The following is a 15,637-nucleotide window of genomic DNA, read 5'->3' as shown; positions in this document are numbered from 1 at the left end:
AAATAACCCAATCTTAGAAAAAGAAATTGAAAAAGCCATCCCTGAACTCCCCAAGAAAAAAATTTTCAGGGCCAGATGGATTTACAAGTGAATTCTACCAGATTTTTAAAGACAATTAATTCCAATATTATATAAACTATTTGGAAAAATAGGTGAAGAAAGAGTCTTATCAAATTCCTTTTATGGTGCTGATGCCTAAACTAGGAAAAGCCAAAACAGAGAAAGAAAATTATTGACCAATTTTCCTAGGGCATATTGATGCAGAAATTTTAAATAAAGTATTAGCAAAGAGATTATAGCAATTTATCATGAGAATAACACACTCTGACCAGGTGGGGTTTATATTAGGAATGTAGGGCTGGTTCAACATTAGGAAAATTATCAGCATAATTGACCATATCAATAACAAAAAATTAACATAAATCATATGATTATTTCAATAGATACAGAAAAAGCTTTTGACAAAATACAACACTCATTCCTATTAAAAATCCTGGAGAGCATAAGAATAAATGGAGTTTTCCTTTAAATGATAAGTAGTATCTATCCAAAACCAGCAGCAAGCAATATATGTAATGGGGATAAGCTAGAAGCTCTCCCAGTAACATCAGGGGTGAAACAAGGATGGTCATTTTCACCACAATTATTCAAAATTGCACCAGAAATGTTATCTTTAGTAATAAGGGAAGAAAAAGAAATTGAAGGAATTAGAATAGGCAATGAAGAAACAAAACCATCACTCTTTGTAGATGACATGATGTTATACTTAGTGAATCCTAGAGAATCAACTAAAAAACTACTTGAAATAGTTAACAACTGTAGCCAAGTTGCAAGATATAAAATAAACCCATATAAATCATCAACATTTCTATATATTACCAACAAAGCCCAGTAGCAAGAGATAGAAAAAGAAATTCTATTTAAAATAATTATAGACAATATAAAATATTTGAGTCTGTTTACCAAGACAAACTCAGGAACTACATGAACACAATTACAAAAGCATTTTTCACATAAATAAATTCAGATCTAAACAAATGAAAAAAAAATAACAATTGCCCATGGGTAGGCTGAGCTAATACAATAAAAATGACTATTTTACCTAAATTAATTTGCATATACAGTGCTATAACAAACTACCAATAGTTATTTTGTAGAGCTAGAAAGAATAACAACAAAATTCATCTAGAAGAACAAAAGGTCAAGAATATCAAGGGAATTAATGAAAAAAAATGCAAAGGAAGGTGACCTAGCCATACCAGATCTAAAACTGTATTATAAAGCAGCAATCATCAAAACTATTTGGTACTGGCTAAGAAATAGAGTGGTAGACCAGTAGAAAAGGTTAGGTACACAATACACAGTAGTCAATGACTATAGTAATCTACTGTTTGATAAACCCAAAGACTCTAGCTTCTGGGATAAGAACTCACTATTTGACAAAAACTGCTGGGAAACCTGGAAAATAGTATGGCAGAAACTAAGCATGGACCAACATCTCACACTGTATACCAATGTAAGGTCAAAATGGGTAGGTAAATGATTTAGACATAAAAGGTGATTGATACCATAAGCAAATCAGGAGAGCAAGGAATAGTTTACCTGTCAGATCTATGGAGAAGGGAAGAAATTTGTGACCAAACAAGAGACAGAGAACATCATGCAATGCAAAATAGATAATTTTGATTACATTAAGTTAAAAAGTTTTTGCATAAACAAAACTAATACAACCAAGATTAGAAGGAATGCAGAAAGCTGGGAAACAATTTTTACAGCCAGTATTTCTGATAAAGGCCTCAGTTCTCAAATATATAGAGGACTGAGTCAAATTTATAAGACTACAAGTTATTCCTCAATTGACAAATGATCAAAGGATATGAACAGGCTGTTTTCAGATAAAGAAATTAAAGCTATCTGTAGTCTATGAAAAAATGCTCTAAATCACTATTGATTAGAGATATGCAAATTAAAACAACTCTGAGGTACCACCTCACATGATCAGATTGGCTAATATGACGAAAAAGGAAAATGATAAATGTTGGACAACATGTGGAAAAATTGGAACACTAATGCATTGTTGATAGAGCTGTGAACTGATTCAACCATTCTGGAGAGCAATTTGGAACTATGCTCAAAGGACAACCAAACTGCTTATTTTTGATCCAGCAATACCACTACTAGGTCTGTATCCCAAAGAGATTATAAAACAGGGAAAAGGACCCACATGTACAAAAATATTTATAGCAGCTCTTTTTGTGGTGGCAAAGAATTGGAAAGTGAGGGAATGCCCATCAATTGGGGAATGGCTGAACAAGTTTTGGTACACTATGTAATGGAATACTATTGCGCTGTAAGAAATGATGAGCAGCCAGATTTCAGAAAACCTGGAAAGACTTACATGAACTGATGCTGAGTGAAGTGAGCAGAACCAGGAGAACATTGTACACAGCAACAACAGCGCTATGTGGTGATCAACTATGATAGACGTAGCTCTTCTTAGGAATACAATGATCCAAGCCTTCCAAAAGACTCATGATCGAAAATGCTATCCACATTCACAGAAATAACTATGGAGTCTGAATGCAGATCGAAGGATACTATTTTCACCTTTTTTTTTTGCTTTTTTTTTCTTTATTATTGATTTTCCCTTTTGTTCTGATTCTTCTTTTACAACATGACTAATGTGTAAATAAATTTAACATGGTTGTATATGTATAACCTATATCAGATTGCTTGCCATCTTGGGAAGGGTAGAGGGAAGGGAAGGAGGGAGAAAAATATGGAACTCAAAACCTTATAAAAATGAATGTTGAAAATTACCTTTACATATAACTAGAAAAAATGCTATTAAGTGGAAAAAAAGAAGGTAGTAAGATGCTCCAAATCATCAATCAACATGTCTTCAGATACTTCAGTTTAAAGGTGGGAAAAGGCAAAAATGAAGAGAAGTAAATGGGAAAGTATGGTTCAGAAGAAATAAATGGGAGAGGCCGAACACTTGTGGATTATCTAGAAGCCACATGTCTTTATATCATGAACATTTTCTTTAAAAAAGAAAAGAAAAAGAAAAAAAGAAGAACCAGTAGGTATGAAAAATGGTGAGTACCAAACTCCAGCACATAGAATGAAACTGATTCTATTTTGACGGACATAAAAAAAACTTACAGATATAAAGATTATCCTCAAGTTAGCTGTCTGTGCACTGATTTGTCAAGAGATAGAGAACATTATGCAATGCAAAATAGTAATGAGAAAAAGATATGGTGTACAATTAAGAAGACTTAACCCTAAATTATTTAAACAAGGTATTGAAAATTTTAGAAAAGGGAAATGGGTAACAGGAATGATATCAGTAGCAACTATAATAATTTCATCTAGAAATTAAACAAATGTAAATTAATTTCTATGAGTAGACCAAAAATGCCCAGAAATCACCAAACATTTTACTTATTTGTCAGGTAGAGAAAGATAACTGCCAAAGGCAATATTGAGTTAGGTTATCAACTCCTATGTAAAATCTTAAAAAGGAATGTGATGCTTATAAAGGAGTAGAGGGTAAAACCAGTCTAAAGATATCCCACTAGGCAAAGTCATCCCAAAGGCATTCAAGGGTGAAAACAAAAAGAGGACTATGATAAAATAGACACTTGTGAAGTTTATTACAATAAATCATTTTCTCTATAAAGGATGGTAGAACCACCATACTTGGATCTCAACATCAGGGTCCCTGAGGTGTTTACAGAGGAGGTAGAAATGTCACTAAGGAAAGCAAAGATAGGAAAAGCAACTAGATTATACCAAGTGTATGTAAAGGAAATCCATGTTAGAAGTGATAACTACCACTGATGAATCAATTTTCAAGGTATCTATTTCCATACCAAGAGTATAGAAAAAGTCTCAAGATATTATTAATTTTTAAAAAAAGGTGACTAAGAAAACATCAACAATTACTGACTTATGTACCTACTCTCTCATGCATACAAAATTTTTATGAAGGTCAACTATATGCCATTTGAGGGCACCCCCAATGCAGGTATTAGTAGGGAGCAATCAGGCTTTTGGGAAACAATATTCTACAATGGACTACATCTTTACCATCTCACAATAGACTAAATGACGTAGAGAATGTAAAATCCCATTGTGTTGATTATTGGTTTATTATGGAAAACATTCAGCAGAACAAAACACCCCCTTGCAGGTTACTTTACAACATGTATCCTAACCATGTATCAAGGTCGTTCATGATTCCTTGAAAGACATAGCATCAGAAAGAACCCTGTTCAATTACCTTCTGACAATGACTATCAGATGAAGCATAAAGCAGAGAGATGTATGCTCACTCAAAGTGTTTACCTTTGTCATGGAGAAGATCCAGTGTAGACACTAAGTTAAGGAGGGATTTCCTATGGATGGTGAGGTACTTCATACACTTCTGTTTATATACGATACTGTGTTGGTTGCATCAAGCCACAAGACATTACAGAGCCTCTTGGCTAATCCATCCATACAGGAAAGACCAAATGAATAAAGTGTGTTTATTGCTCAGATTTCAACATACATCTGGAATGGACGCCCTTTGGAGCTTGTATTTGTATCTAAGATAGACAGTACAGATAAACAATGAGCTGGGCCTAGAGTTGAAATGGAGGATGGCAGGCTGGATTGTTTTCATAAAATTGCAAAGGACTTTTACTGAAACTGAGCTTCCCATAACATAAAAGGCCCATCTTTTCAATACAAACATGTTTACCAGTGGATGGCGACAAGACCTGAAACCCCACTGCTTCTGAAGAGCTAAATACAAGCACTTGACAGAAGGTAATGGAAAGGTACTTAGTGGGTTTGTGAGCAGGCTGTGTGCTGTATAACCAAACAGGAACTCTGCAGAAGAACAGGAGTAAAGGAAGTCACCGAGGGCATCTGTGACTATGCCAAATGGAATTCCTGAGCACACTGATGAGGAGATTGTGGAGGACTGTCTTAAGTGCTAGGCAACAAATTAAGTGAATCTCATCCTTTTGTGTGTTGCTCTTGGTGAATTCACTGTACAAAACAACTTTCTACAGTCAAAAGTGAAATTCTACTGTCCCCCCCCCACCTTTAAACATCATGGTCCAGGTGGATAACAACTTTCTTTTATGCTACCTTATGGGACACTGACTTGGGCATAGTATATGCTCTTCGAAGGGCAGCTAGGTGGTGCAGTGGATAGGTTGTCTGACCTGGAATCAGGAAGACTCATCTTCCTGAGTTCAAATCTGACCTTAGGAATTTACTAGCTGTGTGACCTTGGGCAAGTCACTTCACCCAGTTTGCCTCAGTTTCCTCATTTGTAAAATGAGCTGGAGAAGGAAATGGCAAACTACTCCAGTATCTTTGCCAAGAAAACCCCAAACGGGGTCACAAAGAGTCAGACACAACTGAAACAACTGAAGAACAACAAAAATTCTCTTGGAAAGTCTGTTCAAACTCTCCTCCTCCTCCTTGCCTTCCTCTCTCCCCCCTTTCCATTTTCCCTCTCTACCTTTATCTTTTATCTATGCACCCTGCTCCCCCTGCCAAAAAAGAGAAAGAACAATGAGTCTGGAGTTAGAAGTCCCTGGTTCAAATCTTGCCTCTGCATCACCTATGTGATACTAGACAAATCACTCTCTTCTCTAGGATTCAGTATTGTTGTTATTTAGCCATTATTCAATTGTGGCTGACTTTGTTTTCCCATTTGGGGTTTTCTTGGCAAAGCTGCTGGAGTGGTTTGCCATTTCCTTCTCCAGATTATTTCACAGATGAGGAACTGAGGCAAACAGGGTGAAGTGATTTACCCAGGGTCACACAGCTAGCACGTATTTGTGGCTGGATTTGAACTCAGGAAGATAAGTCTTCTTTAAACCTATGATCTTATGATCTGCCCTTTATCTCTTTGATGTGGTAAAAGTGACTGGAATTTGTGAAAGTCAGCTTTTTGAAGTGAAAAGAGCATTAGATTTAGAGTCAGAAAACTTGAATTCAAATCCCTTTTCTGTTATTTGTCCCTTGCATGAGCTTGGGCAAAATATGCTATCTCTCTGGGACTCAGTTTATTCATTTCAAAAACTGGGATGGGGTTGGACTAGATCAGTGCTTCCCAACCTGTGGGATCAGAGTTTTGTAAGAGCTCTGTGGCTTTTCAAATAAGCAAACAAACCTTCTGTACATTGTGTATAATGTCTTACCCAGATATACAGCACTATGTTTCAAATGTATGCAGGTTGCTCTTATGATGAATAAAACTCAAACTCAAAGTGTTATTGAATTAATTGTATTTCTCATGTATTTTCTTAATCATAATCTGTACTAATGATACAGCTACTACTGTGTCGGGTTGACAAAAGCTTTTTTTTTTTTACATTACAAAGGTGTCCTACTTTTGGAAATTTAGAACCAATGGTTTGGAACTGTAGGCCTAAATAATTCTTTAAGGGCCTTCTGTTTCTAAATACTGTGAGACTGGGAAGAGGGTAGACATGACTGTCAAAGGGCTATGTAGTAGATTACCGGAGATCATGAAAAGTTTCCATTCATTTAAAAAATGCCTCATACCACACGCTCTCATATGTCTAGCTGGAACTAGCTCTTTAAAGTTTGTGTTGACTCCCTTGCTTTTAAGTGATGTAGTTATCACTTCCACATCACAACTTTCCCCATCATGGTTTTGATGTATTGAGGATTGGCATAAGATTAATTAAAAGGAAATTTTTTGGGAGTTTTGTGGAAGCTGCAAATGGCACATGAAGGTTGGCAGATGACACAGAAAAAGTTTAGAAATGCGTAAATGCATAAAATATATGTATAAAAATGTATAATATCAACATATTTTATCTTTTAATGCCATTTCTTTTTTATTTTATTTTAAGTAACACTTTTTATTTTTATATTAATATTATATTTTATATTAAATTATTTTATTTTATTTATTATCCACAAATTCTTTTTTAAAGTTAAAATAAGTAAAATATTGAAGTTCGTGAAAAGAATGCAAAAGCTAGCTGATGACCCAGTAAAGTCTAGTATTTTTACTTAACATTGACATACATATAGCCTATGACCAAATATTTAACCCAAATTTTACAATAAGATATTGTAAATACTCCATAAAAGAAAAAGAAAAAAATTCAGACTTCTTTTCTGGTATGAAGTGAGGGCCAAAACATTTTACTTGGATTTTCCAGATTGCTATGCTCCCCTAATCCCTGTGATGTGAAAGGGATAACTGTATAGTTATGTGGTGTAGTGGATGAAGAGCTGGGCCTGGAGTCAGGAAAACTCTTCTTCCTGAGTTCAAATCCAGCCTCACACTAGCTGTGTGACCGTGGGTAAGTCACTTAACTCTGCCTCAGTTTCCTCATCTGTCAAAGGAGCTGGAGAAGGAATTGGTAAACCACTCCAGTATCTTTGCCAAGAAAACCCCAAACGGGGTCATGAAGAGTTGGACAGGAGTGAAAAGAACTCAACAACAGCAATGGAGTATAGAAATCCTCTGTCTTCATCCTCGTGGGAAACAGTGTGGTGGAATGAATGGAGAGCAGGACCGAAAGTCAGGAGATCTGTTTTTTTCCACCTCAGCCCTCTCTCCCACCCCAGATACTTACTAACTGCACGGCCAAAGAAAGCTTACTTCACCTCTGAGGGCCTTTTTTCCTATCTGTAAAATGGGGATGATATTGCTTAACTCAGGGTTGTTGTAATAAGGAAAGCACTGAATAGCTGCAGATTATGTTAGGCCTGATTTGTTCCAAGTATGCAGTTAATCTCACAGATTTCACAAAAAAGCCTTAGATCTCCTGCTTCATTTCAAGGCAAATAAGTTGGAGCCTGTCATGCACATTTAGCATGTTCAGAGTAATTCAATAGTCGCTTAAAACAATTCTCACTGAAGACTCAGATACCAGCAAATTATTTCCTGTCACTCCCCAAGCATCGGCTTATAAATTGTCTATGCTTGTGAGTCGGCATTGTGCTTGTCCAGCAAACTGAACGGAAACCCTTTATAACTTTTGGTAAAAGTTGTTTACTGATTTCCTGGCCTTTGGTCTCTGGGGGTTGCTTTGGCAAGTGATCAGCTGCCCAGATGAGCACACGGCTATCTTCAAACTAGGGTCAGGTCAAGACAAGATTTGTGTTTTAACAAAATTATAGTCATAATAGAAATGCAAAGTTAATTTTCAGGAATGAGACAGTGGGACTTCACAGTCCTCGTGTCAATATCTATGGGCTTGTGCATCCATGCCTTAGGAGTTCAAGGTCCAGATATGGTTTGCTGATTTTAAAGTATCATTTTCATTCCCAAGGTCAGTTGGTCACTCTAGTAACATTGTGCCAAACTGGCTTTCCCAGTTCTTAGTAAAGTTAGCTTTGAGCTTGGGCTTGACAACTATTGCTAGAAGCTGAGCGAAAATGCTGAATTGCTCACTTCTTATTCCTGAAACTTACTAGCTGTATGATTCTGGGCAAGTCACTCAACCCTGTTTGCCTCAGTTTCCTCATCTGTTCAATGCGCTGGAGACAGAAATGGTAAACCACTCCAACATCTTTGCCAAGAAAGTCCAAAATGGGGCCATGAAGAGTCAGACACGACTGAACAAAAACTCCTCCTCCTCCTGAAAAATTAGTTTTGCCAATTAAACCCACAGTGCCTTGGGTGGGGCTGGTTTTTAAATGGCACCTGAAGAATAATCATGCACTTTTCAGAGGGACCATAATTTTGCCAATCTTGAAGATGAAAGAGCAGCAGAATTAAACATTGTTTTTATTTTTTGAAAAAAGACTGGATTTCTAATTTGCAACATGGTAGAGATTTTCTAAATCTGTCCTGAGGATCCAGCTGTGCCTTTTTAGAGCTAGAATTCCCAAGCTGAGTGCACAGAAATCTATTTATATGGTCCCAGTTCTAGGAAAAACAAAGTTTTTGCAAAAGGCACTGAAACTAAATCTTACTTGGGAGAATCTTAGTCCAAGTGACTTTGGGAATGAGTTAAAACACTTACCCTGGACTTCAACGAGTTTAGTGAAAAGCCCCAGTATCCTTTGGTATTTTCCACAAATGTTCATGGCAACCCCACTTTGTCAACCATCTAAGTGGACCAAACAAATGAATTTAAGTACCTACGAGTTTGCGGATCCAGTCCACAAAGCATCACAGAGGCTTCCTTTGACAGAGAATACTATCTTATATTTGAGAATCAATGATGTGCCCTTGGACTAGGTAATGAAGACTAAGCTAAGTAGAAAAAAACAAGGAAAGAAAATAACATTTCACTTTAGAGGGGAAAAGGTGCTTAATTGCAGCTTTCATTATTAGGTTGATTAGTGAGTACGTTACAGGATAGTGAAATGAAGGCTAAGGTCGACCTTAGCTTTGTCTGGTGGGAACCATTCTGCCCTTGCTGTTCATTACAACCTGATCTCACCTGAATTAAAATCAGTGTGTTCTAATCCTGCCTGGCACCGGAATTAGATGATCCCAGTGCCAGTGAGCAAATATTCTGCTTAACTGAGGTGCCTCCAGGAAGCATAATTTACCTGTCTAAGGAGGATTTTTGGAGGGTTTCTTATGGTATTGGGAATGGGGCATAGGCTTCGCTGCCCACACTGATGGCCCCTGGGTGGGGTGAGGGATTTGGGGAGAAGAAGGTGGTAGGAAGAAGGGAAGATACTTTATATGCCAGATTCTGTGCACTCCAAATGGGTTGGGGCTGTGGTATGAGTTGTTACAAGATATATAGGGGGAGAAGTATTCTTTTATAATAATAACTATAATAGATAATATATAATTATAATATAACTATAATAATAAATGCTATTATCACATCTGGAAAGTAACACAGTATTTAGCCGGTTCTGTTTGCCAGTCATTATTATGAGCAAACAGAGATAAATCAACTACCTAGGAGAACTGGGCACAAGTCTTGGCTTAGCCACTTATTACTTGTCTGCTCTTGGACAAGTTATTTCAATTTTTTTAGTCTCAGTTTCCTCATCTATAAAGTGAGAATGTTTATAATACCTGTCTCCCTGGGATGATGGGAGAAAAGTACTTTGTAGTCTGTAAATCCTATAGAAATGTGGGCTATTTTTATTACGGCAATGTGCCAGTGTCTGTCTCCAAGGAAAATCATATATCCTGGTGAAACAGAGCAGAATAAGCATTTCCCTTCATGAGAAGCATTTTCAACAGAACCCAGCTCCCTTCCCACCAGGGAGAAGGATGTGAGCCCTAATTAGCAGGGTAGGAAGCACTGCATTTAGGCTTGTTTCCAAGGATGAGAATCACCCACTACACGACCAATACAGCACTGATGAAAGAGCCCTGGATTTGCAATCGGAGGACAGCTAGGTTTGGATCCTGATTTCCCATACCTTCTAGCTGTGTGGCTTTGGCCAAGTCATTTAACTTCTCTAGGTCTGTTTCCTCACCTGAAAAATAATGGCACTAATAATACTCATGCTATCGATCTCACTATTTATTGCAAAGAAAGCACTTTGTAAATTGTAAGATCCTACAGGAATGTGCAGAATTAAAGCTCCTTGACTGCAGGTGGTATTTCATTTTTGTCATTGTGTCCCCAGTGAATAGCACAGTATCTGGCACATAGTAGGTGTTCAACAAATCTTTGTTGAATTTCATTGAATATGAGCTATTATACTTTATTTAAAAGAGAGCAAACCTAGCATTTGCCAATGACCATCAGTTAGCTAGGAAATCATTTAAAAGGAATTGTCTACTGAGTTAATGGCCTTTATATTCATTAGCTGGGCAGAGAGAGGAATCTTCAGTCTATAGTCATATACTATGTGAAAGGGAGCAACTTCTTATCTCCACCACAGTTGATATAGTGACAGAAAGGCCAAAACATAACCAGAAGGTATTAATGAGGTGTTAAACCATCTGCAAAAGATGTTTTTATCCCGTTATCCTTCTGTGCGGTGGAAATGTCCTTCTGATTGAGTCAAGGGAGGGGATAGCAGGATTAGATGAATAAATGAATTGGCCGTGATTCTAGTGGCTATAAACAGCTAAGTCTTGAGTGAAGTTCAAGAGATCTGCCTGTAGAGAGGCTTCCTTATAATGGGAGAAGAGAGAATTTCTCTTCCTCCCTCACTATGTTGCTTTGAAAGGGAATTGGTGGACCCTGAATCCATTGGGAAAAAAGAGACATGCATTCATGTCTGTCAAGAGACAGACATAGATAGCTAAAGAGATAGTCAACTGAAGCTTCAAGAAATACATCACTGGGAAACTGAAGATTGGACTGTGTACAGGACTGGACCTTAGAAAATGATTATGATGATTCTATAAGGAAACAAAGGAGTTCTAGGGACAAAGAGACATGTGGAAAGTCAGAAGCTGGCATTTTAAGTTGTTGCGCAGTCGTTTCAGTCATTTCTGACTCTGTGACCCCATTTGGGGTTTTCTTAGCAGAGATGCTGAAGTGGTTTGCCATTTCCCTTTTCGGCTCATTATACAGATGAGGAAACTGAGGCATACAGGGTTAAGCAACTTGCTCAGGGTCACACAGCTAGTAAGTGTCTGAGGCCAGATCTGAACTCAGGAAGATGAGTCTTCCTCACTTCAGGCCCTGAACTCTGTCCACTGTGCCACCTAGCTGTCCTGCTGGCATTTTATGTAGTGACTCCCTATTTCCTGTTGTTGAATGCATAGTACTATGGCAAGAGCTCTGGATTTGGCATCAGAGGACCCAGGTTCAAATATTATTTCTGCTACGTGCTACCTGCGTGACCTTGGCTAAATCTCTGTACCTTAATGTGCTCAGACATAAAACAAGGGAGTTGGACTAAATGGTGCTTCTAGCTCCAAATCTATGATAACGTGATGCAGAATCACAAGATCCTTGTTACTGGGGACTGAAAGGGACTACAGAAACCAACTCATGTATTCCATAGCCTGTTACAGGAACAGCCTCTGGTGTTAAGAATGTCAGTGTTTGACTTAAATCATTCATACTTCAAGCATTTTATTGATGGGTGTCTTCCACTCGTCCAGATCACTCTTCTTTCTTTTTGAGTTCCTGTGGCTTTAAAAAAAATCCATCACCCAGTGCCCAGCCTTTTGGTATTCAGACTTTCTGATGTTCTCAGATGGCAGACACACAGTCTGTTACTTGGCCTAGTCCCATTTCATGGTCGTGGCCAGAACTTGCCCTCCACTGTGGTAGCCTTGGAGAACCTGAGGCCAGCTCCATGCACTGGAATCGGACTGTGGCTTGTTCCTATTTCTTCTAGTTCTCCATTGGTGGAGCAGGGCCACAACTGATCCTTCCATCTTTGTTTTTTTCTTCTGCTTAGATACTCTGAATTCCCGCAAGCTTCCCATTCCTTCCATTACCATCATCTTTCTGACTCTCAGTGCTCTCCATGCCCTTCTCGTATGGCAGAGCCCCAAACAACAATAAATGACAAGGATAAATGATCACAGAGACAATGAGCTGGTGGGGAGGAGATTTGTAGCCAGCTTTGACTACAGAGTTTGTTGATGTCTTGAGTGGCTGGGTCTCTTATTTTGACATGAGAGAGGGAATTGGGCAAGATATTCACTATCTGAGGAATGTGTGGGAAATGCTCATTCCCTTCTGTTTAACCAGGATATCGAGTTTCCAACTCATACTTTCTACTCAATACTGGAAAAAGTGTTCCTATCTAAAAATGACAATAGGTGGAAATACTGTGCTAGCAAAATAAAGACACAAAGGTTGTTGAGGAAATTCAATAGTGATTAACTTGGCATTAGCCAGGAACTGACAGTCTTAAGAGGTATTTTTCAAAAGAAAGTACACATATAAGTCTTAAGCTATTTCTGATTAAAGGGAGTTTATTGACTTTTTTTTAAATAACCAGAGAGAGTGGGAGGGACCTCGAGGTAGGAGACCTGGGTTGTGGCCCTGGCTCTATCCTCCCTTATCAGCTATATGACCTTGGGAAAGTCATTTAACTTTTTTAAACCTCAGTTTTCTTATTTGTAAAATGGGAATAATTATGCTTCTCGGCTATGCCTTATAGAATTGTAAATGAGATGATTATGTATGCAAAATATACTGTAATCAAAAAGCATGAAATAACTGTGAGTAGCTATTAATTTTAATTAGGGCAAAACTCTTTGAGATGAAATTTTTTACAATCTGATCTGGAATGTCTTCATGATATGAAAGCAGCAAAGCATATTGACCTTTTATATTACTTGAGAGAGAAATAATTTAACAAAATCAAGAAGCTTTCTATAAAGCAAACCCAATCAAGCAAGCCATTGAGAATGTATATTTACACTGTTTCTTCTAATATGGAGATTACAGGAACTCACAAACTTAAAATGTACAAAATATGTTCATATGCTATGAAATTCCCAATAGTTCTTTGCTAAAATGTATTATGTTTAGAGTTGAGAATGTAAAGTTACCAAAAAATGTAATGGCTCATTAATACACAACTTATAAATGCATCTTTCTTATGAACTATGACAGTCATCATTAAAATATTTATGCTGCATCCATTCTGGCTCTCCCTTCAATGCACATTTCTGCAGCCAATGGCCCATGGCTATTCCTCATCAGATACTATTCTGGAAGGTTCTTCATTCTCTCCTCTTGGGATGGTGGGTCCTTTCTGGCTTGGAATGGCAGGAAGCACCCGGTTTGTCCTTAAAGGTTCTCCGGACAGAACTAGCAAGAAAGAATAAAATAGATGATTTTGAAAAATCCCTTGAGTTGGGGACGTGGTGAAAACTGATAAAGAGAGAATTCAATTTAAATCAAGTATTTATCAAGAGCCTTTTACATGTAAGGTGTTGTGTGAGGCAGCTAGGGATGTAAAGACAAAATAGAAATTGTTCTTGCCTTCTAGCACATCTTAAAGAGCTTACATTCTGTTTTGGACAATGCAGAGGCTTAGAGATGTTTTTGCACCATGTAGAGTGTGGTTAGTTAGTATCTGGACTGCAGAAGAAAAAAAGGGGCAAAAGCACATTTTTTAAAGCTGCCTAATAAGTCTTCAGAGTTTAGTTCATAAAAATTATAAATGTCAAAAACAAAATGATACAGGACTCAGTCAAGGATTACTAAAACATGATTAGGCTGATTGCAGATTCCCAGCAGTATTCTCTCCTGGGTGTGGCAAGAATTACATGAGTGCGGACCAAGTAAATGCATGACTCCAGAAATGTGTCCACAATCTGCTTTATGGTTTAAAGAATGATACAAACCCCAAAAGGATTCTAATTTCATTTTACCCATTTTTTGTAAGGGTAGGTGAGGTGGAGAGAAACAGCAAAAAACAAAATAATAGACATTTATATAGTATTTGTTACATACACGCATCATTTCCTTTGTTCCTTAAATAAAAAAAATTAAAACCCCCCAAGAATATCCCAAAACAAACTCTGTGAGATGAGTACTACAGGTTTTATTATTTCCATTTTACAGATGAGGAGATTGAGGTTCAGAGAGATTAAGTGACTTGCCCGTGGTTACATAACTCATATTTGAGGTGGGATTTGAACCCAGGTCCCCATAATTCCAATTCCAGGACTCTATCCACATGGCCACTCTGCCTCTGAAAACAATATGAAACAAGAAAACAAAACCCCATAACTCTCCTTAAGTTCACCTAGATCTAAATCTGAAACCAGAGCTCCACCTTCTTTTCTCTGAAAGAACCTCAGTTCAATTTTAAAAATGATTTTAAGATTGATGAGACTTTTAAGTTCTGCTTAAATTCTGTTGGCCTTTTGCCAATCCCAACTAGGGTTTAAGTCTGGATAATCCTCTCTCTCTCTCTCTCTCTCTCCTTCTGTCTCTTCCTCCCCCCTTGTAAAAGAGCAACTGGTTCCAGTTCCAGAGATTTATAGACCAACTAGAGTGCACTCTCCTGATTCAGAAGAGTCCACCTTCTTGTCTCTCAGTGGCCAATCATCTTCCACACAGCCCCAAGTCATCCCACCAAAGTGCATGGCCCTGAGAAATGCACCTGAGTCTAGCTCCAACTCATTTGATCAGGAAAGGCACCATTGCATGGTAGTTAGCATTGAAGCCAGTAAGGGCTGAGTTCAAAACCAGTCTCTGGCACATACTGTCAGTGGGACAAGTCACTTAAGCCCTCAGTCCTCCAGGCAGCTCTGTTGGAGAAAGGTGCTGACCTGCAATTGGAAAGGGAAGTTTCTTCATCCAGAGCTTCCTTCTACCAAAGAATCCGTAAGTCCAGTTCCCATCCCTTCTCCTCGAAAAACTGCCCCTTCCCCCTTAATACATAAGCTTTCATTGAAAGACACTATGATGCAGCCAGTAGAGAGGGGATTTAGGATTCATCTCCTACCTCTCTGACACTTTGGCTGAGTCACCATGGGCCCAAATTAGCATCTTCTCCTCCAGGCCCTTTAAGATTGCAGATGACCTTGATATCATATTGAGTCTCTTTCTAGAAGGGACCCTGTTACCCACATTTTGGAGAGATACAAGACATGAACCACCCTAAACTTTGTTTTAGAAACTTTCCCAGAATTGATAGGGATAGAGCCAGAGAGAAAAAAAAAAGCCTGACCTTTCTCTTTGAGGTCAGTCCTCCACCCTCCCCGTGAATCGGGGTGCATGTAAGCCCA

The 15,637-nt window shown here is 38.0% G+C and overlaps 1 protein-coding gene across 1 annotated transcript in view; it reads right to left on the bottom strand.

Moving 5' to 3' along the window:
• Nucleotides 1-13,485: 13,485 nt before the first annotated feature.
• The window catches only part of ANKRD55 (ankyrin repeat domain 55), a 109,789-nt gene continuing 107,637 nt past the window's right edge, over nt 13,486-15,637 (bottom strand). Inside the window, exon 11 of the mRNA XM_027863323.1 lies at nt 13,486-13,706. Within this exon, the coding sequence (XP_027719124.1) occupies nt 13,585-13,706 (122 nt within the window). The 3' untranslated portion in view covers nt 13,486-13,584. The remainder of the gene's footprint in view (nt 13,707-15,637) is intronic.

The sequence above is a fragment of the Vombatus ursinus genome, unplaced genomic scaffold, assembly GCF_900497805.2.
Source record: "Vombatus ursinus unplaced genomic scaffold, bare-nosed wombat genome assembly UNPS02014772.1, whole genome shotgun sequence".
Taxonomy (NCBI): domain Eukaryota; kingdom Metazoa; phylum Chordata; class Mammalia; order Diprotodontia; family Vombatidae; genus Vombatus; species Vombatus ursinus.
Note: the sequence above shows the minus strand (reverse complement) of the source record. Positions and strands in the feature narration are given on the sequence as shown.